Source organism: Athene noctua, chromosome 6 (genome assembly GCF_965140245.1).
Source record: "Athene noctua chromosome 6, bAthNoc1.hap1.1, whole genome shotgun sequence".
NCBI classification, from domain to species: Eukaryota; Metazoa; Chordata; class Aves; order Strigiformes; family Strigidae; genus Athene; species Athene noctua.
The window spans coordinates 25,820,787-25,848,729 of record NC_134042.1 but is presented as its reverse complement, the minus strand read 5'-3'; the positions used below and the strand labels follow the sequence as shown (position 1 = coordinate 25,848,729).

At 35.8% G+C, this 27,943-nt stretch overlaps 1 protein-coding gene across 1 annotated transcript in view; it reads right to left on the bottom strand.

Moving 5' to 3' along the window:
• The window catches only part of MIPOL1 (mirror-image polydactyly 1), a 186,762-nt gene that overhangs the window by 103,799 nt on the left and 55,020 nt on the right, over positions 1-27,943 (bottom strand). Inside the window, exons 7-9 of the mRNA XM_074909904.1 lie at positions 18,011-18,140; positions 13,142-13,175; positions 12,712-12,882 (exon numbers count right to left, since the gene is read on the bottom strand). Of these exons, the coding sequence (XP_074766005.1) occupies positions 12,712-12,882; positions 13,142-13,175; positions 18,011-18,140 (335 nt within the window). The remainder of the gene's footprint in view (positions 1-12,711; positions 12,883-13,141; positions 13,176-18,010; positions 18,141-27,943) is intronic.

Below are 27,943 nucleotides of genomic sequence, written 5' to 3'. Positions count from 1 at the left end.
GCAGAATGTACACATAAACTCATTCCCAATTCTCATCTTGGCCTGTGTGAGGTCCATTCCACTGCACTTTCTCATTTTTGTCTACATTTTTGCTTCGTCTTGTTCCCATAAATATTGTCTTTATTATGCAGTTGTTCTCAGTAACACTTCTTTAATTATACAAGTGTTCAGTGATGTTATAACTCTTGATAATGAAACACTGACTAATCACTTAAGTTAGTAAATAGGACCTGCTTGTTTTACGGGATGAGAAACTATCACAGAAAGTTTAAGAAACTTAATCAGCCAACAAGATCATGTCAGAACTTGGATTATTACATGCAAAAACTTTGCTTTACTGACTTGACCAAATGATATGAAACTATTGCTTCCTGTGGCCACGTGTTTTGCTGGCTCCTCAGAAGAGTAGTTAGTTCCATTACAACCAGATGGCCCATAGCCAAGAGACAGCTTGTCAAACATCTGACACAACACACCATGACAGATAGCTGACAGTTGCTTTTGTTTAAAGCCTTTCCCCCACCGCCAGTTAATCCACAGTGTTGGTACTCAAAAAATATATAGAGTAGAATGGAGGTAGTGAAGGTGTGAAAGATGCATGAAAAGGAGAAATTTTAGAAAGAAACATTGACAGACTGATCTTCCAACTAGATCTAGAAATTGGGAATCTGATTCTCAGATATATGCAAGGCATTCAGCTGCTGACAGAGGTATGTTTTTAGAAAGTGTAACCTTGTTTAAATGAAAGTAACCAACATTAATTGACAAGAAAACAAAATTTGGTAAACAGTCTGTCATTCTAATGAGCTGGCTTTCAAATAAACTTCAATGGATTTTCTTAAAATCCATATGCAAACAAGACTATTGCCTAAACCTTAAGTTGGCATTTACTGCACAAAAGGACAGGAATACTTCAGACCCATTTTTAAATATCATCACATTATTCCATAAAACAGTATCATTGATCACTGTATAGATGCCATAGCTTTTTAATCTCTTTATTCGGATACTGTAATCATATGATTGCAGGTGTTCCTTGTAGCACACACTATCCGTTCTTATAGATACCATACTCTCAACCAAGCCATCAATTGCATAAATAGCAGTTCTTTGATTTTTTATCCTGTAATGTGTTCTCCCCAAACTTCTTTAATGTGTAATAAAAGCTACTTTAAACTAGATATTATAACAAACTAAAACAGCTAACTAGGTAGGTGAAAACACAAAACTGCAGATATGTCAGGGACGAGGAACACTTTTTGAATAAATGACCTGAATCAGTAGTATTTGCTCTTTCGCCATGGAAGCAACATGCTTTTTGAGGAAACTTCAATACTAAAGATCACAACTATCTGAGAGCAATATTGATATCAGTGTTTTAACAGTCTGAGAATAAGTGTGAAAATGGGTAACTAATTATAAATCTTCAAATGTTATTGTGAAACCAGTTTCTTTCTCACCAATACAGAGATCTAGGTAACAGCAAACATATAAAATTTATATTTCAGACATCTTTCCAAATTGCTAATATGTGCTGAAAACTAGAATGAAAATATTTTTTAAAAACCAAGAAATTAACTTTGCACAAGCTTAAAATTAATCATACATAGAAGACAAAGACACCCCACAAAGAAATGCTTAACAAAGTAAACAAAAGCTCTGCAAAACTAAAACAAAATCACACATTTAGAAATCACGTATTGCTCAACTTCAGAAATAATGAGAAATGTCTGTATGATTTTGGGGTATGAATAAGACTTTTCAAATAAGTAGTGGTTGAATCTGAAGATTTTACCTCTGTAACAAGATGTAGTTTTAGCTTCTAACTGAAGTGTTTTACAGGGATCAATATGACTAGCTACCCAAATAGATGCAGACTTCTCAAGAGGATTGACCATGCAGCTTTGAATTAACAGCCACCTAAAAGCTTTCAGATATGTTACTGAAAATCAGAAATGCTTACACTTAAAATCAACTGCCTTTGACATGTGCAATTACCAACATTGGCCTCATCCAACTCGAAGCTTCCTGGCAATTCCATCCCTCAAGTATAGAGGGTAGGACACCCTAAGCAGAAAAAAAATAAGAAAAACACAAAGACAGAAGAATGTTATGACAACTTCTGAAAGCAAAGTGATGGGCTTGCCTGCCAAAACAAACAAAATGGGTAAAATGCATGACTACTGCTGAGAAGTGTCTGGATCCCATAGAAGACAACACACACAACATTAAGACAACATAACGAGACACACAGCTGCTGGCTAGCCCTATGGTAGAAAGCAGACTGATATGGCTATTTAGCACAAGGGATTAACAAGGATTTTGCTGTTTCTTCTGGGGGGCTGGCACTGGATGTTTTCCTTTTCACAGTGAGGTTTTCAAGACTAGTTTTGCAGACTGAGACTCAGTTAAAGTCCCAACATTTTGATTGTGAATGGGATCTTAAGCCATGAGCCTGAAAAAGTGCCTGCAGATTGAGAAGGAATACTTTGACTCAAAGCTACAGAAGATGAAGGAGGTAAACTCACAGAGAGGGCTGGCGTTCACTCCTGTCCTGAACACAATCCAGCAGAGCTCTTCTGGGCAAAAAAGAGTGAAATCTATAGTTTACTAAAGTTTTTGGGATTTATAATACAATCAGTGAGGTATGAAATTCCTTGTCATGAATACAAAGTGACTTGGAAGGAAATCTTACCTGTCAGTGACAAGCCATCTCATGAGACAACTAGGAGCAAAGTGTTCATAGCCATTCTTCTGATATAAAGCTTTACTCTGGTTTTGGGGTTTTATCTAATTTTGGTCATACTTATGCAGATAGTAGAGAAAGGTGTTACAGCTAATTAGGAAATAAGCAATTAAGCCTAACTGAAAGATGACCAGTAACTGCAGCAAAACTTCAGTTAATATACTTAGATTTACATTTTCATAGCTGCTAATTCATTAACTACAGGTAATGTCAAAACTTCTCTCTCTGGTAGTTATCAATTCTGTGTTATCAACAATATAAAGTATACATTCAGAAGCATTACTGCCAAATATATTGCATACATTACACCAGTGAAATATCCTGTAGTTAGCCGCTTGTATTCTGTATTTCTGATAACAACTCCAGAATTGCAAAACATTGTCATAATTTATGATTTAATACTGTTCTTCAGCCACAGCTAATGTCTTTTTGTTATAGCTAAAAGTATGGTACCTTTCACACAATCACAGCTGCTTAAGGACCCTTAAGTGTTTCTACATATTTGAATGGTGACATTCAAAAAGGTATTTTCAATTCAAAAGTACACTATAAAACAGAATATATTTTGAGCTGACTTTGTGTACACCCACAACATACTCAAGAATAAATACCTTAAAAATGCCACTGAAAAGAATGACAACAAAACATCAGAAAGTATTAACAAGTTCCCTGACAACAACATCTTACAATCACATGCAGACCACATGCAATGAGAAAGCCTGTCCTTCATTCGCAATAGAGGGTAATGGAAGCTAAATTTTTCTTGTTCTCAAGCAACTCAGCTTGAAAAATAATTAACAGTGAATAAACAGAACATGGAAAAGAGGGTAAATCCTAGATACTCACCATCTGAAGCACGAAACAGTAAAGCCATACAACAAACAAATGTAGGCATACTTGGTGAATGAGACATAGATAAGTTAATGCTACTGTGAAATCATTATTTCATAAAGAGAATATTGATAGATTTTCTTGTTCCACTTTTGGGGTTTTTGCCAGGGACACTACACACTTTAGACCAGAATATATAAAATAACTTCATCAATCCTGATGGACTTCCAGAAATTGATTAATGGCTTCACAGCCAAAAAAGAGGTCACAATGTCCAGACCAAAGCAAGAGGGAAAATTTCTGTTGCGGCAGTTGTTACATGTTCATTTAAAAGCAATTTAAAATCTAGAAAGAAACTGAAGTAACAAAAATGTTTATTAAGTTCTACATTTCAGCCACAATCATCTACCATTTTGTTGAAAACAAGTAATAAGCTTATCATCATTACAATAATTTTTCCTTACATCCTCTTTTACTGCCAGACCTAAACTTTCTTACTCACCACCTCTCTTTACCACTTAAAACACATGTTGAATCATAAGGATGACTGTGGAGCATATTGCAATGCAAGAAGATAGCTCAATATTTCACTTTTAGGGACTCTGGGAAAAAAAAAAAATGAAGTCAACAAAAAGCAGCACTATCCATTCTTCTTAGCTCCATGTCCAACAATATCCTTAGTCAGCTACTGATGTTGTGGGTAGTGGCATGATCAGCAATATAGTTTGGCTGTTATTCTTTGAAGATATCTCCACTGCCCAGTTAAATCCAAACTTTACATTCTGTTTGTCACTCTATTTGTGATCTATACTACTAGTTTGAAACTATTTCTCCTCAAAGGAACTAAGTTCATTTATGTCTTGTGAACAGGTCCAAAATCTTTGCCCGGAAAGTCTGTGTACAAAGTAGTCTAATAATTTTCAAAGTAGAAATGCTGAATACAAACATGCTGGAATATTTTCTCCAAGAAAACTGATAGCTTTTACTTCCCTTTAGCTATTTATTTTTTTTAATAAATCTGATTCTCCTTCTTGAAGTCTTCTCATTTTTATCCTTAATTTCATGTAATACACAAGCAGAGCTTTAATGTAACTAATTTTAAAAATATTTTCTTGGATTAACCTTATTTATATTTATTTAACTATATTTATTACTATAAATAATGAAGCACTGAACTTTTACCTAACGTTCTTAATGAGCCTCAGAAATTTTCACTGAAGAAACAGTTTCCATGCTACTTTGCACTGGGAATGTAATTTGTAATTTCTCTTACCTGTCTTTAATTATGCTTTGTTTTGCACCACAAAGTGCTATCTGAGAACATGAACTAGATTCCTTTTTTGATTAAAGCAAACTCAAAGATGCACTCCAGGAATGCACCCAGTGCATTCCAACACAAATGAGTATTCAGTTCATAGGACTTGACTACAGCTAGTCCAAAGTAAAAAATAAACAAACAAAAACAAAACCAAAAAACTGGAACACCCTCCCCCACCCTGAAACATGTTAATGTGCATGTCAGATGCTGCCAACTATTTCATACTCCAGACCCATTCCTATTTGTTCACACTACTTGCTAACGCAATCAACCACAAAGTTGCAACTGTGAACATCCAAGAAGTGTCAAGTGGGTAAAAGCAAGGAGTGAAATGAACACACAGGTCAGACATGTTAAACTTTTCAGACTCCACATTAAATATAAATATGAAGCACAGAAATCTTGTTTGTAATTTATAAAAAAAATGTTTATGAAAATGCATCTGGGTATCCAAAATAACAAAGTATTTTTGCAGAAAGATTTCTTAGAAAGTTGCCTAAGAAAAACCACCTTTTAGTATAAAACATATCGATGGATTTTTTTTTTCTTTTTCATTTTAAAAAAATCAGAGACATTTTATCCAACAGGTAAGCAAACTGAAATCTGATTCAACGCTCAGTACCTAACTTGAAACTGTGATGTGATAAGTACCATGGAAAACTTGTTTTAGGTACCTCTATAATAGTTCTGTTACCTGTAAAACTTACTGCACACACAGTGACTCAGTGTCCTCTTCAAAGGGAATACTATTTGAATTCTGCTTGTATCACATTGGAAACTTCCTCTATGGGTTGTCGCTACTGAAATGGATGATCAATAAGCATACAAAACATATTTTCTCTCTTTCATCCTAGGGTTTTGACATTAAATATTTAAATTCATTTTAAAAATTGGTTTGGAAGTCTAAGCTGTGTGAACCTAGAGCTTAGCACCATGATAGATGAGTCAAACAGCAACTAATCAAACAAGCCTGCATGCAAATTTCCTGTCATTTTCAAAGGGGTGAGGAGTTTCTAGGTACTGAAGAGAAGACCAATGTTCAACTAGAAATTCATATAAAGTTTACAATTAAAGACACAAAGCTTGATCATGCCCTCAAATACTATGCAGACATGTATTTTTTGAATTCTGCACAACACACTGTTTGCAGAGGAACAACAGATGATTCAACTATGCAAACAGTGATGTGTCTCAGGGCATCATTCAGCCAGAACCTTAAGGCAGTAAAAAGAAGAAATGTAGTATCAATTAAAAATTTTCTTCAGAAGTTCAAAAAGACAAATGATAATCCCTCTCTTTAAGGAAACACTGCATTAACATTTACATATTTACTCATACTTCGCATTCATGGACTAAATACAGAAGTTTGGTATAAGAGCTCCTTAGGGTCGTTTCCTTCCAACCCTCCTCTCCATCCCACTAATGACCTGCCAGCTGACCTGCACTCCCAGCTGTGAGAAGCATTAACTCAAAAACCACAAGACCTCATATAACCAAAGCCTTGCTGAAGTCAAATTAAGGCACAAGCTGCAAAATACTTTCACTAGTGAAATTCTGACTCCAGTGAAATCAAAGGGAGTTTCATGCCCTACTAACAGATACCTGCCTACAGAGAAATCACAGCCTCTGCTACATCAATGCAAGAGACCAACTAACACTACAGACGCAGATATGTAAAGTCCCCAAATCTTCTCCTATCATCCTGTCTGAACATCTCACCTCTCCTCAGCATTCTTAATGCCTAGAGAACCAAGAGTTACATACAGTGATCAAAGAAAACAGAGTACCACGACAAAAGATTAAACAGGTGTTATTCTTTTGAGGAACAATCTATCCAAATCAGAAAACCCGATATAAGACATCAAGAGGATTCTGTTTGGTCAGCTTCCTCCCTATTTTAGTCCTAAGTGGACTAAAATTCCTACTTCAGAAGAAAAAAAAATACTTCACACATCTTCTGAACACAGCCAACTATTTAACTGAGTATTACTCTGGAAAATATTCATGCTCCAGCTAGTAGAAATGTATCTGAGGTAGAGTCAGAGCATACGTAACAGTTTTAGAAAGTAAAGAATTAATATAATTTTTCAAGCTGGGTTTGTTTTTAGAAGAAGTAAGCAGCCAAGTAGGGAAGAACCTACCCTTTTGTAAGATGTAAAAGATTTTTGATGCTCTTCAGCATCACTCCCAATAGTTTTGCTCCGTGCCTCCCAATTACAGCAGACACTGGCTCTGGTGCTTTGGAAATTCAGTAACCAGTGAGATTCGCTTGGTTTATTCTGAGAAGCAGCAAAAAACCCAAGGGTTTAACTGTGTTTAGTATAACATGGACTTCCTAAAACATGAATTTAGTCAAACTTTCAAAGGATTATCTTTATTTAGGTACACAGGAAATGAAATGTGACGTTATATAGAACCAACCATTCCAGTGCAACACAATGAAATGGAAAACTAATATTGCTAATCACAACAATTGCTCATGTCACTTGGCTTTTTGTGATTTTTCTTCAGGATTCCTTTACTCAGCATGATCTCCAAAGAGACATCTGTGAGGTTTACCTGAGGCCACTGATGTGAACACCAATAAAATTCACATCCATTTTTCAACTCCTGTTTCTTTTCTCCCTGCAGTCACAGTGCAACTTTTGGTGTTACATCTCAATTATTATTATTATTATTTTTAATCTATTCTATATTTTATTCAATATCCCTATTGCTTTCTCTTAGGACTTGGACTAAATTTGCAGGGCAAAAGGGGCATCTTGTAGACAGCTCATCTCTCTCCATTTAACTATCCTGCTGGCAAGTAATTCTCCCATGCCCATTCCTCTGCCAGCTCTCAGAGAAAAGCACTGCAAATGAGGGCAACAGGAACTTGCTGTTGCCTGTCCAAAGGAAACCAGCCATAAGAGCATGGTCCTTATATCCTCAAATTATAATAAACATCTTTACTTTCATTTCTTTCCTCAAATAAGCCCGTGACTAAAATCATCAGTACTCCCCAGCAGCTGCCTGGTTCACAAACAACTGTGCATACAGTATCCTACCTTTTCTCTTCCTATTCCCAAATATCAGTGGCAGAAGGGAAAAGGTAGTAGGGGAAGCATTCTGGCAGAGCAGCTAGGAGGATACTGTCAATGTGCTCCTGCCAACCAAGAACTCAACTGGTATCCTTAACCAGGAAGTGTCAAAGGGTACCAAAACAGAGAGTTTAAAACTGAACTGCTAATTCAAATTACTAAAAATAACATCCCAAACTGTGGTTTAAGTTGCAAAGGGATCACTTCTATTCTATGATGAGAGTCATGAGACATTGTAACCTGTCACCTGAGTATTCCCCAATTACGGGCCCAAGATCTGTAAGCAATTTTTTTCATTTACATATGCTTTTGTTGTTTTTACCCTTCATATAGCTCTTGGGTTTATTACTTCAATCAGACCTGTTCACTCATGTGTGCTGAGAATGCCTTAATGCTCTGTGAATCACAGATAACACAGAGCTTTACACCTTATTTGGTGTAAAAGAAGGGAAATTGCTTCAGCAGAATGTAAAAAAAAAAAAAAAAAAGAGCAAGAACATGGCTTGTTGTAAAAGTACAGACATTTATCAGTTATTAGTCATTAGTCGAAACTGATAATGATGGGCAGTCAAGCATAGTGCTTCTCATCTTTGTTTTCAATGATGGTAAGTGCTGCCTGCTGCCAAACAGTGCCTCAAAATGGAGAAAGGTACTTAAACTTGCTTCAGATGAGCAACTGGGTGCATGCCAATTTTTTACATGAACAGTCATAAGCATGTTCCTGCACAGCAGGATGTGATCAAACTATTCAAAGCTGTAAAACCAGGTTTGCTTGCCAGTTATGTTATTGCTTCAAGATCAGTGTATTACAGACGATACGTTGCCAGCCATGGAACCACTGTTTTTCCTTACAACAAATTCTACACCTTTAATATTTAAAACTCTGTACAGAACTGACTGTTCCCAATTTAAAAAAAACAATTTACAGAATGAAAGTTAGGACTGAAAACATATCAAGCACACAACCTCCTGAACTATAAGCCATCTCTTATTTAGCTTTAAAAAATCACTTCCTTCAAGCTGTACCAATTAAAAGGTCCCCTTTCTTCTCTAAACCAGAAGAAAAGTAATTGTAATGACTTACCCAAGTTCTCAGCTCCTGCTCCCAACCCTGTAATCATATTAACATTCCTGTCCATAAGGTGTGATGTGGTTAATAGGTGGTTGCTAGTTTGAGACATTGCACTGTATTGCCTCCTGCTGGAAACCACTTCTTTAAAGTATTTTATGAAGATCATGCAATGTGACTACGCCATATGTAATCTTTATTAAATGTCTGTCACTAATTGGATTACTCAAGCAAGAAAGATTTTTGAAGAAAGGCAGAACTGTAGTTCAACTGGACAAATAAGTTTTTCCTTGACCAGTTTAAGACAAAACTGAACATTACAGCAAAGAAACTGATGTCTTATTTCTCATGACAGTCAGCATCTTTCTCCATTTTTCTTTCAGAGGATCAGTCATAAAACAGACTCAAGCTCCCCAGTATAACACTATATCTGTTCGCTAACAAACATATCTTAGCAAATACAACCAAACAGTTGAGTTTGTTTTTTTAAGGGGGTTGGTACAGGAGAAGATGGATGTCAATGTTTAGCCACGCTTTAGTTGTTTGGTTTTTATTCACTTGAAAATACATACTAAAAGTAGTATCAAATATTTGAGTTTATACCATTTTGTTTGTTTTCACACATACAAAAAGTAGTTTGCATATTTGCTCAGCAATCTAGTGAATGATCTAAGATTACATACACATGCAGAGCTCAATACAGTGACAGAAGTGCCTCTATCTGCTTCCTAGTAAGTAATATTCAGGTTAGAAAACTAAAAAAAATAGGCAGAGGTTCTTGGGTGGTATGACTGAAGAATACATGTTGATGACCCTTCCAAGACATGGACAGCGCTCTTCATTTTTTGATTCAAAAATTATTCAAGTAAAATTCAAAGAGAAGAATCACAACTAGCTAACCATTGTCACATGTGCTGCAATAGCAGTCCAGTTAAATGCAACTTAACAGTATAACTACCAGAAACACTATTGCAAAACTGCATTTCAAAGACTAGTTGAAAGTAATCTGTATTTACTAGGAAACACACAGTTTATAGAATGTCCATTTCTAAGAATGTAACCTATTCCTTACTTGAAATCAAAGCAATGTGTTCAAGCTGTGAAGGCTTTTGTGTTATTGTTTCTTACTGAGCAAAATCAGAAATCCCCAAAAACCTATGTACTACTTATATTCAGTGTGCTCAATCATCAAATGCCAGGCTGTTGAGAAGAAAACCATAAAAAAGGATAGCAGATGCAGCTTCATTAAACACAGTCAGTCCAAACCCTTTTTATCATATAGGCAGTTTTCTGTCATATGGAACCAGTTATGACGGTCCCTCAAATGACACTGCTGTCTCCAGCACTGCACACAGCAAGGAGGAACAGAGAGCAACATGGTGTTCACACAATGCATCATGAAGCATTTAGCTTGCATTGCCCAGTGACCTCTGAACTTCAAAAATGTTTCTTCCAGAGGATAGACACAGCATGCTAATGGTTTACTCTATTTCTGCTTTGTCTCAGCCTGTTTTTATCAATCCCCCCTCATACTTGATGTCACCTCCACCAAAAAGATTTTAACTTGAGATGTTCTGAATGCCTGAGGCGACCTCAGATCTAACATCCAATAATTTGTATTTGTTATGCTAAGCATATACATCCCCTGAATTATATCTAGTCCCTTTGTGGTCTAATGTAGGAATCCCTCTTCTATTGTTCTTGCTGTTAGCACTGTAATAACTACCGCTATAGCAATGTTAACAAAAGACTACTAATAATTCAAGTACAGTATGAATTCCCAAGGAATCATCAAGTGAGAAATGCAGGTTGAAATGGTAGCTTTAGTTCCAAGGACCTATTTACTAGATTCAAGAGTTACAGCCATAAAAGCATCACAGATGTGAAAACACAACACATGATCAATAGTGTTCTACTAATAATAATTAAAAACAATGGTATTATAAATTGCAAAGTTATTACAGTAGTACAGCTTAATACCAAATATTAAAATTTTCATTTAGTGGGTATTTGTTATTCTATTAGTTTATTTTTTCAGCTGCACTATCTACTTAACATTATCTGTGCTTTTTGCTGACAGGCCTAAAGATGGTTTTGCTAGTTGTGGCACTTGAGCCATTACTATGTAAAATAATTCTCTTTATTAATTTCCAAACTTATTACTTGGAAAAGATTACTCCTTAAACAGGCAGCTTGAAAATCAATTCAATTAAAATGTATATAAAAATGCCTACAATGACATTCTTTTGACATGCATACAAGTTTTATGGTCCGAATATGCCTGAAAGTCCACTTCAACAAAGAAGCCAAAACTGACAAAACAAAAATAAAAATATCGAAAGATCCTTCTCTATTGGTGAAAGATTTTCTCTTATAAGCTGCTCACTTTTTAAATGCCCTGTACAAAGAAGAAAGAACATAAACTTTTGGCAGGACTGTTGGATGTTTCCTAGTAGCTATGCTGCTCATCATTATTGTAAAAGCAAAAGAACGTAGACTGAAAAGGTAAAGTTCCACCACTAATATCTTCCAATATTAACAACCTATGCAGGGCATACTGAATAGACACACAAAATATTTAAGGACCAGGCAGGTGGGTCTTTCAAGGTTAAAGTAGGAGAGAATGCAAAACCAATGACAGTAAAAAAATGAAAATTACAGGGTGTGTAGAAAGGACTCTCTTACCAAGAGACTTCTCAATACAACATAAATTCAATCAAGATTATTAATACCACTCAAGATCACAAACCTAACTTTAAACCTAATAGAATTAGTTAGATGTGGGCTGATTTTGGTAACTCGCATTAAAAATCTAAACTTTCGATATTGGAAGAGTCAGATGAAATTTCTTGCCTGGGATAAATACATAAAGGAGATATATCCCCTCCTTGGACTGCTTCTCCCTACAGCTTGTTGCTATTGAGATAAATCTAGGTTAAATCCAGGAAAGAAAACTGTGGGGAAAAAAAAACCCAAACCAAACCAAAACAGGAAAACTCTTCCATGAGATAGGAAAAGCAAGGAGACTCTCTTCATGGTGAAGAAAATGAAGACAATACTCTTCTGTGAAAATAGGACATTGCAGGGAATGAGTGATTTGAGCAGAAAAAGGATCTCAGGTTCTTTCAAGTCATGAAGCAGAAGTGTAAGACTGAGAGTCAGGGACCACATGCTGATTTTTATCTCCTGAATGTAAAGCAACAAGGGGAGGAATTGTTTGCATTCTTGCATGAGGTACATTATCTTCCTTTAATGTATATTTCTGCCACTTATAACCCTTTACAAATCCTTGAGTCCCAGTTAACTGTCATCCAATGCACTATAAAATACAGCATACTGCAAAATTAAACCCTTAATAGCTTTTTAGATTGGTCAATACACTGAAAACTATGCTGTTTTAAAAAAAAGGAGACAGTTATTGATCAGATACAAAAAATACAAAAATAACTTTTCTTGTGAAACACACTGATGCCATTTCAATGGCCACTACTACCATGAAGAAACAGTTGATCATTAATCAGCCATTTACTACAAAGACTCTCCGTAAGATTTTCAACAAAGTAAATTAAATAATTTTCTTCCTCAAAAAGTAAAGCAAAAAAAAAAGAAAAAAAGAAAAAAAAAAAGAAATTTGGTATTGAGTGATGATATACTTGTAGAGACTTACTTGAGACAAAGCAGCATCCCGTTGTTCTATTACTGCATTCATTTCCTCAGCTATTATTTTCTTTTTACGTTCTTTGGTCCTGTGTATTCGATTCAGAATTATAGCTCCATTCTTCAGTATATCAATCCCTGTGTCTGCATTGTTTATTCTGTTCAGTAATTCCTGTAATGTCTACCAACAGCATTATATGTTAGTCAGACATGAAGTTTTAATATATTTTATTTAATATAGGGTTTTAATTAATAGGCACATGTGAATTGTAAATTGACTGAGTGAAGTTATTGAATTTTCATATTGCAGCAAAGATGTACATTATTAGTGTGTCAATTCTTCTTTTTCCCACATCTTAGTTCTTGAAACCCACTCAATTGAACTTAAGCCTCTAAGATATAAGACTGACATCAAGAAATCTCCTCAGAGAATGGCTTACCATGTCATTTTCTTCAGGGTTAATATTTTCTAGCCTAGAAAAAAGGGACACAGAAAGCCTGATCAGTAGCATTTCCTTAGTGCAGCAAAATGAGTTCGCTTTTTAAATCTTTAGAACCTCAAGTAATTTCATTCTACTAGTCTTTAGAGTCAACCATGACACTGAACATATTAAAGTGCCACCTGCTCGACTCCATCTTTCAATAATGCTCCATATCTTCAGCACTGACTTCAGACTGTTAAGTTATTAATGTTTACTGCTATATATGACTACAAGGATCAATTGTTCATATGTGCTTAGATGAAGAAAGTTCCCCAGCGATAGAAATGACTGATGCTCTTATTTTATTTATTTCTGGGCTTACAACTTTTACCTGACGTTGTATTTTTGTTGTTTTTACTGCACCGCAAATGAAACAAGACAGGACTTCTGTGGAGAATTTTAGTTTTTTTCATTTTCAGGTAATTCTTTTTTCATGTCTCTCTTCCAAAGTGAGGAGAAAAACCTAGCTGAAGTTTCCTTAAAAGTATATGGATTTTATATCTTGCATAAAATAGCAAGCTAGGCCAATTCTCTGCAAGACCCTTATTTAATTCTGGAACATCCGCCCTGCACTTCCCTCCCTTTCTGTTTCAACAGAACATATATTGACCTGTCAAATACAGCGATAATACAAGGAATTTAGTCACACAGCATTGAACACTGGCTGTGCAAAAGCACTGAGTGATAGCACAAAAATCTAATAAATGGGATAGTATGCATTTTATTTTACCTAAGGTTAGTTATGTGGACAGCATATTATTTAAAACACTTATGTGTATTTTTAAGAGAGACCTTTTTTCTGCAAAAATGAGTGTACTAAAGTTACCTGACTGCTCCATTGCTTTTTACTTAATGGTGACCTCTACTAAAAGTAGGTCTGTCACTACCATATGATATTTTAAAAGACAGATGTAGTACCATTAAACATGTACTAAACAGCAACACGCACTTTTTCAACAGTGCTGTGACAAGTGCTGCTCTGAAGCCAAGATTTTTGCTAGCAAACATCATAGAGCACTTGACAGCACACTAGCACCTTTTACATTAAAGCATTAGTTTTACTGGATAACAGTACATAAGGCATAGTAAATCCACCAGTACAGAAAACAGTACAGAAAACAAAACACACACACAAAAAAGCCAGAATGGACTACCAGTGTACAATAGCTATTATATTTATATGGAATTCACAAGTAATAACTACTCCAACATATACCCTCAGCACCAGAACTAAACAAAACAAAGTAAAAGTTAACCTTTGCTGGGTTTCACTTGTATTCATAAAGCAACACAAATCATACATTAACAAACATAAATCCAAATTCTCAGAACTGGCTCCTTGACTTGGATCCTTGTAGAGTTCCTGCTTTAGGTTTTTACATTGCTCTAAGTGTCACTTCATGTGGGACTTAAAAATGGATCTCCAGCTAGTTTGTATTCACAATGAAAGGAACGGTATTTGTCAAAGTAAATTGGCAGGACTGATCCAGCTTCTCCAGAGGACTTCTACCCTGCTAAAAGTGTGGGTCAACAAAATCACCCAGCCGACCAACAGGCTGGGTAAGCAAGACACCTTAGGGGAGAATTGGGGGTGGGAAAAAGAACAGGAACTTCTACTGTAAGTGTATCCCTTCAGCATACTACTGCCACAAGGGATCTGTCTGTAGGTGTACATACACCTCCTTAGGTGACAGTATTTTTTAAAAAGCAGGATCTGGAGCTGTGTATTTGCTCTGCTGCCTCTCCCTGTGCTGTGCACAGACAATAAATGACCCTTGGGTCTCTTGTGATTTCCAACAGCAGTATCCAAGAATTCCTCTTTCCCCCCTTTCTACACACATTCTGCTAACATAACCCCTAGGGCCAACAGGACTGAAAGAATTTTGGTTGTTACAGTTAAATAATGACAACAGAATTGCTCCAGCTGCTAATTTAAAGAAAGCGTTAAAGTGTTTGATAATGGTTGGCAGGCTGTTCAATATTGCCCTCTTGTAAAGATCTCTGATTGGAGTAAATCCAAAGCAGATGGAAGAAGTGACCTATGCTCTAAAACTTGACAAGTATGGCACATGTTTTTTAAAAAAACCCAAACCTCTATGTGTACCATCTCTGAGACAGAGAGCTTGACCTTTTGAACCACCAGCATCAGGAAGAAAATATTAAGGGTGGTAGTTGGAAAATTTCCAAGATTCCAGAAGAAATTCCAAAATGAAATATAATAAAACAAATCCGTCATGGCTCATCCCACCATCTCTGCTCCTCCCAAAGGATTAGTGGAGTGGTGAGGTGAACTCCAAAAAAAAAAAAAAATTCCATTCAGCCACAGTAATAAACTACTTAGAATAAAGAGGCTGAGAAAAGTAACTTCCTCATGAGGTTGACTGCATCTGAGAATGCAGCATCTCAGTATGACTCTTCTCACTCACAATCCTGGCTTGCTCCTCCCATTGCAAAATGCAGGCAGATACAGAAATATGTTTCTTGTCACCTCAGCTGAGATGTTACCACAGTTAGTAAAGATGCCCAATGTTCTGAAAAGTCTGAGTGCTGGAGCCAGGCTGGTGTTCTGGCAGGAATCTTGGCTCCACTCAACCATTCCTTGTTTGCAAGGTGTATGGCTGCTTGAATAAGCATCCTGTAAACTTAGAATAAGTGGACCAGAGAAAAACAGCTGAGCTTGTTGGAGGCAATCCTGCCTTCTTGGTTCTGTAATGTCCAAAGACTTCAAAGACAGCAAAGAAATTTCTTCCCAAAAAACCCCCACAGAACCCCATAAACCAATAATCACAACAGGAAATGTTTCCCTGTAGCATACCATTGCTTTTTTTTAAAAAAAATACCACATTATCTAGAAGGTGCTGTCACATAGAGAAGTGATATGGGTCAGGGAAGAGCTGTGGTCAGCTTGACCTTGGTCAGGTTCACAAATGGATACAGTCACTGTGGGCTGAGCTAGTGCTGAATAGAAAGTGATGGAACAGAGCAAGATACCTTTGAAGTTTCTTACATTTTCTGATATAGCTTAAGGTATTCCTATCAAACTTGCACTTTGGCTGAATGGGTAGCAAGGTAAGGAAAGAGGCAGATATTAAGACATCTGATGCAGTGATCATGATGATTACTTGAAAATAAAGAATGAGTTTTTCTTCCCTGCAGGGGATTGCATATGGCAATTAATGCCCAGTAATCCATTACCATTAAGTACTTGCTGCATGGATGATTAACGAACTTTAACAAACTTTATAGTGGGAAGAAATTAAGCTTTTGGGCTCTCTACCATTGTGGCTTTTGTCAATTGGGATTTTTCCTTTACTGCTCTGATGATTCACTCTAAAGCTGTCAATGAAAATAAAAGCATGTAACATTTTTCAGAACCCTTCAGAAACATCTTTGTGCTCTGTGGGAGGCACAAGCCAGCTTGCAATCTGCCTGAGGATTTTGTTCATAGAATCATAGAATAGTCTGGTTTGGAAAGGACCTTAAAGATCATAGTAGTTCCAAAGATCTTGAGTTTATGCTAACAACTTATACACAGTTTCCTTTGATGTTTGGGGCCATATAAAACTCTCTTGCTTTCTTTACTCTTGGAACATACAAAATTAGAAGAGTAACAGGAGAAACTGGCAAGACTGGAGTAAGGCTCACAGTTATGATGCCTCTTATGGGAATTTAAAGCACACTTGTAATTTTCTCAGAGACTGCAGCTCAAAGCAAGATTTCAGATGCATGGCCTCTGTAGAGACATTTACTCTAATAAATTGTGCACTAATTCCCGTGGGAGTGGAACCTCCTAATACTGCTGTTGAGTCATACTTACGGGCTGTGACAAACTCTAGAAACTTGTAAATTCCACAGAGTAATGGTGCACAAACTATGTGCAGATTACTGAAATTTATTTAGATAACATTCTCTGGCCTTACCTACAAAAATATCCAAAAGAAGATGACTGGTTCTCTGTTATAAAGAGGAAAGTCTGTTCTTAGTAGAATCAATTATTTAAAACATAATTTTCTGCCATTCAATTAACTAACAGCTCCACCTATTCAGTCTCCTACCATGCAAAACTTCTCTGTTTGCTTTGTATTTGTCTTTGCAGAAAAGAAAAATAGGATAAATTTGTCAGCCACTCTAGACTTTGAGGGACTACCCTTTATGGAACTACTGCAGATGGTAACCAAGATGACCACAGCTTGGATGGAGGATTACATGGAGAGGCAAATTGTAGCTTCAAAGCTGCCTATGAACTATTCTTGATCTTCCTCTCCTGACATTTCTGTTTAACTTGAGATTGCCTATTTCTGTTGTGTTAACATGACATACATAAAACTCTATGAAGTATTAATTATACCCTTATTTCCTTACAAACTGTTCCTACACTAAAGATAGAAAAAACCCATGTATTTTTACTTATGTCACCCACATCATTAGTAGAAATTTTGCTGCATGAAATGTCTAGTGGGCTTAAAGGCTTGATTGATTTCCTACACATCGCAACTTCTGACTGACATTATGGTACTCTGTGTCAAAAGATCCCTATAACACATTTGTCTTATTTATCCCTGAATAAATCAATAATAATGCTTCTGACTATATTTTTAATTTTTGTGATCAAAATTATTCATCTTGCTCTCAGTGTCCAGAGAAAAATACAGTCTTATAGGATGGCTAACATAACCAATAGGACAGTAAGACTAGCACTAGCCTGGTATTTTGTCAAAGAGAAGTTTGTGCTAACTTTATTCCTATATAACCACTGTAGAGCAGTTTATGAAAGCAACAGACTGACACAACAACCTTTTTTGCATAGGGCAGGAAATGTATACTTACTCTTTGAGAGACTCTTCTAAACGCTGGACACGTAGAAATGCTTCATCTCTCTCTTCATTGGCTAACCTAAGCCTTGCCATGACAGCCTCATCACGTTCCCGTTGAGCAGAATAAACTTCTTCCACCAGAGCTGCAAAAGTAACCAGTGTGTTTAACAAAGTTTGACAGGGAAAGATGCTACTAGATGCACTTACCAGCATCTCCTAAAATCAACATTTCTCCACTGACCTCAGATTACTCTGGATAAGGTCTGTATTACTCTTCAGATGCAACATTAAATTGCTGTTGATTGCTAAAATGAATACTTAAAGGAATGCAATAAAGCTATGTGTTTTCAAATTCACCCCTGTATAATCAGACAGGGAAAGGAAGCGATTTGCTTTGCATTCTGAATACTTGCGTAATGGAAAAGTAATTCTTAAAGCTCAGGATCATACAAGAGACTAATAGGTTTCTTCTAGGACACAGAGTTAAAAGTAATGATCCATTAAAACTACTTCTACCGTCACACTGCTTCCTATCAGGGTGGCACACTGTTATTAGATATTAAAAATTCTAATATTTTCATAGTCTGTCTCTGGTATCACAAGAGTGGCACAGCTGGCATCTATATCTCCTTCTCTGCCAAGCCTTTACTTTATTGTGTAATATACTGTTATATTATCTGTTATGGCATACATGGACCTTGGAGCATTAGGTGCCAATAAACTAAGATTTACTGTCTATCCTTGGGAGCAAACTAACACCTTCAAGTCATTCCTCATCCTGAGCTTACATTTTCTCCCTGCCTCTCCCCGTCAATATGCCTAACACCATCTCTGGCATACCGCCAGAATCCTTACCTCGACCCTGTCTCCACTAAAATCTTTATTCATACTTTCATCATTTCCCTCTTCAATACTGCAAATCTCTCCTCACAGTTATCCTAAAACCCTGCAGTCAAAATGTCTAGGGATTTTCAGGATGCTATAGTAAGACCGTTGTCACTGCAAGATCGAGGACTGTATCCTCTCCAGTTGTCACAGGCACCTCCAAAAAACTCAGCTGAGATCTGTAGGTTCCAGAATTCTCCATGCTCCCCTTCTTCTAGTCTGCCAAGCTGGTGTTAAGCCATAGTCTCCTAACACCATATTACAGTCTCTTTCAAATTCTGGCATTTATTTCTCAGGAACCTTCTGTATTAAGCCATTGCTGCTGGGCTTCCTTAGCCCCTTCAGAACTCTCTGCTCCTCTCCAAACCACCGCTTAAGTCATTAAGATCTCAAAGAAACATTTCCTCCCTCTACACTTTAGACTAGAGCTTTTATCCTTCCATTCTTACCTCAATTGACATCACTTTTGTTGCCTTTATATGTCAGTTTATTCTTACTTCACCTTTGTACATTATTGTACAAAAACTCCACAGTGTGATCTAACATAAAACAGTTTATGGTTCTTCACAGAATGGAACAATAGCAACATAGTACTACATTTTGGTAGCAGCTATATTGCTGGCACAAAATATGTTTTATCCGTACCAAAAAAAACCCCCAAACTCCTCAACCAACTGAAATACAAAACCCAGTAAGTTTCCATACAATTCACAAGCAGCTCAGATCACCAGTGATGGAAGATGAGCGGAAGGATGAAAAGAAAAAGATGTTCAACTAGGAAAGCAAACCTCTTGTCCTCAAGCTGGGGAGAAGAGTGTTACTGAGGAGTAAGGAAGCATTTTTTTCAGGTTGAACAATAAGAGCAGACTGGATGAAAGAAGACAGGGAAAGGGTAAATGTTACTTCTGGAAGTGCAGTCCCTTCTCTCACATAAACGTGCAAGGGAGCTGCAAGACTAGTCATCAGGCCAGAGCTGTAACAAGTTGTGTCCCAGCAAAAAAAAAGATAAACTCAGCATCAGAAGCACAAATCTTGAAATGTACTCAAAATTTAAGAAACACTGATTTCATTCTCTTCTATTTGAATATTTACTTGTTCCATAAGAATAGTGTCTTTTTTCTTGAAGATTTATTTCTCCAGTTTGTACCAAGAAAGCTTTTCCGGATGTGGAATGTAAAAACTAAAGTATGAGTAAAGCAGCTGCAAAACTGCATGTGCACAGATAAGCAGTCAGGAATAAATATGCCGCACTTGCAAAGAATAAATCCAATCTCCTCAAAGGTAGGTGGCTCAGCAACAAGAACAAATTTTAGGAGGTGGGCTGTGCGTTTCAGCTCACCAGACTTCCACTTAGGTTGCTGAGACCTGTGATGGCAGGGAAACTAGTGCCTCAGTATTGACTGCGTGGGTAAACTACATTGCAACTGCTATGTCCCAGTTGGATCTGGCATACACGAGTAGTTTAATTCGGTGCGACAAATTATTACCTATCTGTATTTGTAATTTACTGGAAAAACTATAGTAAACATCAGTTTATCTAGCATCATGCCAGATGCACTGCACAGAGAAGCCATTCCATACAGTTGCAAGTGGAAACATCATGTAATTTTCATAATGAAAACAATTGCTGGAATGAATAGAAAGCTGTCTAAAATAACTGAAGAACTGGTACTTATTACTGTTCTGGGGTTATTTAGTTTCCAGATTAGTTAACTTTTTTTCTGGTCTCTGGCTGCATCCCTTCTTCTGTCAGACCTTATGATATACCCACATCAGCATGAAAAACCACAATTTTCTACTGCTACAATAGATCGTGAGCATACAAGTACACTTAGAGACTCTGTGTTTTGGCATATATAATTCCCTCTCTGTGTAATTATAACCAGCGGTAATAATGAGTATACAGGCTTTTTAAAACCAGATTGCTGCTTATTTGTTCTTAAAGCAAAGTAATGTATATGTAAAGGTATGAAAACATTCAGAAAAAGATATTTTAAAAAGTTACTTAAAAATGCTGATTATCTCAAATCTTACCATTCATGATAGCAGCCTAGAGGCTAACTGAACACTGAACCCTTCCCCCACCCAAAGGTCCATTACAAAATACTGTTTTTTAACAATTGGCTATGGCAAAGTAACTTAAACCGAGCAACTCTTTCTTGTTATTTTCTTATCCTTCCACTAAATTAAGGCATTGGAGTAAATATCCCAATGAATAGATCCACCAACTACATTAAAAAAAAATATATATATATAGTAGTTCCATATCAATTACAAGCATTTGACTTTTGCTTCTATTTCTTAAAAGCAATATATCAAGTTAATTTTTTCATATTCAAACAGATTAGGGAGAGTGTAGAAAATAATGTAAAATGCCTGCATGGTAATCTAAGTTTTAAAAAAGATACTTAGCTACATGGCATTTTAATACCATGTAGCAATACTGACACTGACCACAAGAAATTACAAGTTTAAAAAATACCCGAAGACCTTATCTAACTAATTTTAATGGTCTACAGAAGGCTAGCTCACCTGCTTCCTTCACCAGTCAAAGCTTCTCCTCAGTTTATGTCAGACATTTCTGTTATCCAATGCCTATACATTTCTGACTCTTTAATATTTTACAAATGTCTTTTTTTAATATTATATGGAATATTATAAAGTTATACAATTGCATGTAGTCTGAAGTATGATGTTAACATTAAGGTTCACTGTTCAGATGGATGAGTCACAAGTTCAGGACCATAAAGATCACAGGATTCTTCAAATAAACCACTGAAATACATTCACCTTTGGGCTGTACAGCAGCAGCAAAACAAAATATTTTGTGTCGTATTTAGGAAAGTATGCAAAGTATAAGGTGTCCAGTGAAAAATCTGTGAGAATGTGTGACATAAAAATCCTCCATATTAAAAGAGTAAATAATATCCAGATTATCATCCCTATGCTTCTTAAAAATAACAAGGCAAAGATTAATTGAGAGTAACAAGTCAGGCTCCCAAATCCCATTCAAGATATGGCATTTCGAGCAAAATACTAGCCCCACACTGGCACGTTGACTTAATTCCTGATCCAATGAAAAAAATGATCCAGCTACTTAGTCACTAACTGCTCTGGTCGACACCATGAGGTTTTTCTTGGAGACCTTCCAGTGGTGCACCAACCAACCCTATCCTGTTTATCTTGAGGCCTGACCAACAAGAAACACAAATTCTTATAGAACTCATGTTTCAAGCAAGAAAATGACACACAAAAATGAATAGTCAAGTATTAAGCAAAAATGAATTGTGTCATTTACTAATTCATATACATATAATGACATTCAAGAGTTAAAATATTTAAATCCCGTAGTGCTAAATTAAATAAAAAGGATTATTTTCCAATGCTTGCAAACATATTACAAATATGACATTACTATTTAGTTGCATACACTTTATTTGCTTTGGAATAATTTAATAACATCTTTCTCCTTGTAACTAAAACCCCTTCATACTCTAAAAGAGCTCTTTATTTTAAAAGAATCATTATGCTAAACTCATCAATTCTAAAACATTTTTAGTTTTTAGTAAAGAAAACAATTGTAAACAGAGAGCTTTTGTAAGGTAGATAGCTATTACAAAGTTCACTTAGAAAATCAATATAGCATTTTAGCTGGAATTTGCTCATTAAACACCCACAGCTCTAATGCAAATTATGATGGAATGAATAAAGCAAATACATATGCTTCTTTCTTTTTATTAAATGTAAAATCTACTGTTAATTGCATCTGGTATGTCATATAAACTTTTCTCCTTAACTATTAAATGGAAGCTTTTACAAAAGTCATTAGAGATTCTCTTTCTTTGACTTGTATAAATTTCAATATTTGTTCAGTAAAGGTTCACAGCAGTTAAATTACATTAACAAATATTATTAGCTACTATGTAAGCCAACTAAGTAAAATACTTATATTGCAGGTAAAACAAATCAATGGGTGTTTACAATAATATTTGGATATGTCCATTTTTAAACAAGCTTATCAAATATCATGTAATTCTTAGTCAAATGAGAGAGACTCAAAGTAGATTTTTTCTTCCCAAATACTCAAATTTGTTTAGTAAGCTAATTGTTTTCTAATATGGGCAAAAGTAAATATGAAGAAGATGAACCATACCGAGTATGAGTTTACTGAGTCAAAGCAGTGTACATATTTTCTTAGTTGAACCCGATTTTCGGCAAACCTATCTTCTACACTTTTTAAACTACCTTTAAATACAGCAGTAGTGAGAAGGTATGTTGGAAATCATTCCAGTTTAAACAGTGGTTCATGATTTTCCAAACAACAGAACTTTAGGGGAAGGGAGGGAAGCACAGTTCCCAAGGAAAAAAAAGTCTGTTTGCTGATTTCCTATAGGTCATCCATGTAAATAAAAACACTGAATAGGAGAGGCAAGAAAGAAGACATTTTTAGGACTTAAAACATCTATGGTGGCAGAAATCACTTCATGTTACTAATTAAAAAATGTAAAATCCAGAATACAGGCCAGACCTTATAAAGAAAAGATGAGATCACTACTTACACCTCTATATCAGAAGATACAGTAAATATTATAACACTGTATCAATTGGGTTTCAGGATAAGTCAGTTTCACAGAAATAATAACAATATTTTGGAGTTTGCAAGGTGTTTGACATTAACAACTGTGATGAAATACTGATTTTGGCTTTGGACTATGTGGAAAAAAAGTGACCCAAGAAAGAGTACAATTAAAATTTTGCTAATTGTTTTTGTAACAAGCACTAGTTGTAGTGATCAGTTATTTCCAAAATAAAGACATGGTGAGAAGCTTTTCTGTTAATAACAATGTATTGTTGCAGAAGGTTGGGGTTTTGCAGTTTAAGATTTAGTACTCAAGATCAGTGGTTGCTGAACTGTAAGTGACTTGAGATTTTCTTTGGCACTGATTCTGGTATACTCAAAGTAATTTTACTAGTTACTCGCACCATGACAGCAACAAGAAATACAAATGAGCTGATGAGTTTTCACAGAAAAGGTTCTGAGCATCTTGAATATTCAGGAAATGACTGAAATAATACTCATTAATGACTCAAATTTTTTTGATGCATGATTCAACTTCTGTTTCATACAGGTATACAGCTCTAACATAGGAGTGAATGTTGAACTCATGAGAAAAATGAAGCAAAGAATATTTTCTGTTTTCTGCCTTTTGGAGATGTATATAATTCTGAAGTAAAAGTAGAAACATGAAAGAACTTGCTTGGCCAAGTCATACTTAGAACTCAAGATTCCTGTAATTAGGTTCTTGTTTATCTTGCTCAGTTGCTTCCATGAAAAAACTGTCAGCTGAAATTTATCCTACAGAGAGGTTTAACCAAAGCTTTTTAGGTATTTTTGTTGTGTTTTCACTTTGGATTTCTGAGTAGCAGCTACATGAATGTGAGGAATTAAGGAAGTATACTGGGAAAAGAGGTGCAGTGACTACCTGCCTTTTCATTTTCATCAGTCCTCCCATTCCTGTCCACCATTGCTGGATCTCTGTCTAATCACAGGAGGGCTTGGGAACTATTCTTGCCATTTCCACATGTGCTGCTATTGTTAAATGTTATTTAACTACATGGATATATGCTTGTTCTCCTTACAGAAATATAAACATGTTTGTATTTGTTATACAGTCATTTTAGAAATCAAAATCCTCTGAGACTTCTTTCTACTAGATTTAATGACTATGCTCACAATTCTTAAGAGGTCAATGTTGTCATAGCCAAATAAACAAACAAACAAAAAGATTTACTGCATTGCTATGAGAGCCTTTAAAATGTGTCATTAGTTGGTCTCTGCACATACATGTTACAAAATGCAGATAATCTCTAGAAATGTTCAAAGCCTAAGGCCCTTACACAGTTCTCATTCACATTAATGGCAAACTACCATGAGCTCCAGGGCTGACTGTCAACTTAAAAATAGTGCTGAAACGTTCTATTACGAAACACACAACTTAAGTTCCTAGCTCTTTTTTTGAAAGTTATCATTCATTTGCTTTCAGTTATGACCTGTAACTGAAAAACAAAAGCAAAATAATGATAAGAAGATCATAGGAAAACTAGTTACAAGTTTTCACTGGTCTATACCACGAATTATAGACTATAAGTCATTTACACCTAAATGTGACTTTATAGATAAAGCAATCTGAACAAACACTGATAGAACACAGTGACTTCTTTACTGCCTTGTGTTTGTTGTATGTATTTAGTGCATAGCATTTATCTGCTCCTACATTTCCAATGCTACAAACAGTTCTTAATAAAAGGCTAAAGTTGCTTACTGGCAGCTCTGCATAGGGTTTTCTTTGTGTACTCAGATCTCAATTCAATTAAAAAAAAATACAGTGGGAAAGAATAGGAGAGAGTATTATAGACAGACCCCAAGGCAGTTCTTGTGAAAGCCAATCCCTGTACAATACTTAAGCCTTTGCTTCTAATACACTAAACACAGCTGACTTCAAAATTCAACCATAATGCTGTTAAACGTTTTTTCAGTGAACAATTATTGATGCTTGATATTTACTTTAGGGGGGAAAATATGAATGTTGCATTAAAGTTTGCAAGTTATAATTTGACAGGTTAAAGAAAAGCTTTTGTAATATCCCAATAAGCAGGTTATTTGCAGAACCTTTCTATTCCTGAATAAAACCCAATTCTTTATGTTCATCTAGCACTGTGGTGGGGAAGAGAGAAGGGCCAGACTAATCATAAAAATATGCAGAAGATACTGGCTTGCTTTTTACATACAAGCTCCACCCATAAATAGCTTAGTAATTCATATTTTAACCTATGACAGCTCATTGTCTAGTGTACTTGAAAGATCTGCATGCAACTTTTTGACAATCTGAAGGTAAAATTAATTGTTTCCAATTAAGCTGTAAAAAATTAAGCCAAGATGTTCTCACTCACAACACCCTCATCTTGTTGGGTTTTTTTCCTGTTGTTTGGATGGATTGTCTACCTTCCTGTACACAGGATTCAAATTCTACAGCTATCTTCAAAATTCTGTTATTTACCAGGAAATATTTTGAAAAACTGTTCAGGAAATAGTTTTGCATAATGAAGCATTAATAGGACAAACCCCCTAAGAACTATATAGACTATATATACAAATGGATTATGCACAGAAAACTGAGTTAGGGAAGTATATGCATTACCTACTTAAACTGTAAAATATCATTCATATTTAGGTTTATAAACACAAGGGTTGGGAACTATTGAGTTCTTTTGGCTAAAACCCAATATTGGCCTTATTTCAGTTTAATTGGAAGAGGATCTTGAATTCATCTTCTCCATGAGTTATCGGGAACCTGGATTTCTGTTTGTACCAAAGGTTAATAAGAAATGTGTCTGCAAAAGTCAAACAGCATTAAATACCAAAAACTGATTATTATTCTGCAGGAGTTGTTCTGTCATTCATAATCTCTCCATGCTCCAACCTTCAACAGCTAATCTTTAATGGATGACATGCAAGAAAGAAAAATAACATCTAAAAAGGGACTCTAAAATGAGCTTTGAAGAAATGGAAAATACTTTTCTTCTGTGATGGAAGTTATTGACACCCAAAGTTTATTACTGGCAAGACTACTTATTACCTCTTACTTTATGGGATATTAAATCAAATTAACTCTACTCTAAGCTAATAGCCACTTGGATATTTGTTTTCACTTTTGCTATTAAAACTAATGCATATGCATTCAGTAATTATTTTCCGAGTTAATTTAGGAAGCTTCAAATAATGTTCACGAGCATTTCATACCATATTCAAGAAGTCCAAAATACCACAAATGTTAATTCTCAACATTTTTGTAAAAACAAGACCTGAAAAAAGGGACTTTATTGTAGGTATACTGCCATACTTTCCAAGAGACTGAAAGATGTATAACATATAAAACAGTATCCGAAGTACTGCTTTCCTATATTTCTATCTGTGTCTTTCCTATATTTTCTATCATTACCCTGGTCTTTCAGAGAGTATCTGCAAATGCTAATAGTTTTCAGGCATTAAAGGTAGTGTGTCACAACTAACAGACCTAGTAGGGTTGGACTCATTCTAATTCTTCCTACCGAGTTGACTATGATTTTTTAAAAAAATTAAATTTTGGTAACATTACCATTAGATATTGGCACACACACACACACACAAGATTTAAGGAGAAATATTTTTTACTGTATTTTATTTCCAAATTATTCTTAGTCGCAATATATAGCACTGTGATAGCAACAAAAATATTCCATGAGCTGAGGCTCTGGTGCCAACTATGGCATATCTTGTAGCAGTACTGGTGGGAGTCACTGTGAGAAGACCAGGGCTTTGATATTTTTTCTAGTCTAGACAGGCTACCACTATGCTCTACAATTCTCACTTACACTCAACTATCTCTTTCCTCTAAAAGTTCCTATATACCCCCTGTAGAATTATTCTGTTAGGAAAAAATGAAGTCACTTATTATGTCCATCCAGTGAGTTCTGTTCTCTCTGCCAGTTCTGCTGAAGACTTACTCCTTTGCAATGCCTCCACCCTTATCTTCCAGTCTGTCCTCAGAAGATGTGTGCTTCTTCCCCCTTTCCCTTCCCACAGAGTGCACCCATGCCTTTTTCTATTTAACATATGAAATTTCTGCTGTCCCAGAATTTGAGATTTGGCTAGTCTTCATATCCAGTTATCATATGGTGTTCTCTCCTCTGCTTACATTATCCTAGTCTCAGTTCTTTTATGATGTGCTCTTCCCTTGATTTTCCCCATGTTGCCTCCACCTCTGTTCTTCTCTTCGTGACAGGTAGTGAAATTAATGGTACCTTCTGACACTGGTTTATAATGAGAGTAAATCCAACAGAAGAATAATGAAGAAACAGCAGGAACCTGTGGCTGCTATGACTACCAGAAACAATAGTCTCCAGTGCTTAAAAGCCTGCAAGCAAAACTGTGAATTCCCTAACTTTCCTTAGCCACAGCTACCTGACACAGAGATAGGGACCCAAGGAAGTTCTAAAATCCATTTTCCAGGTTGGTAAAATT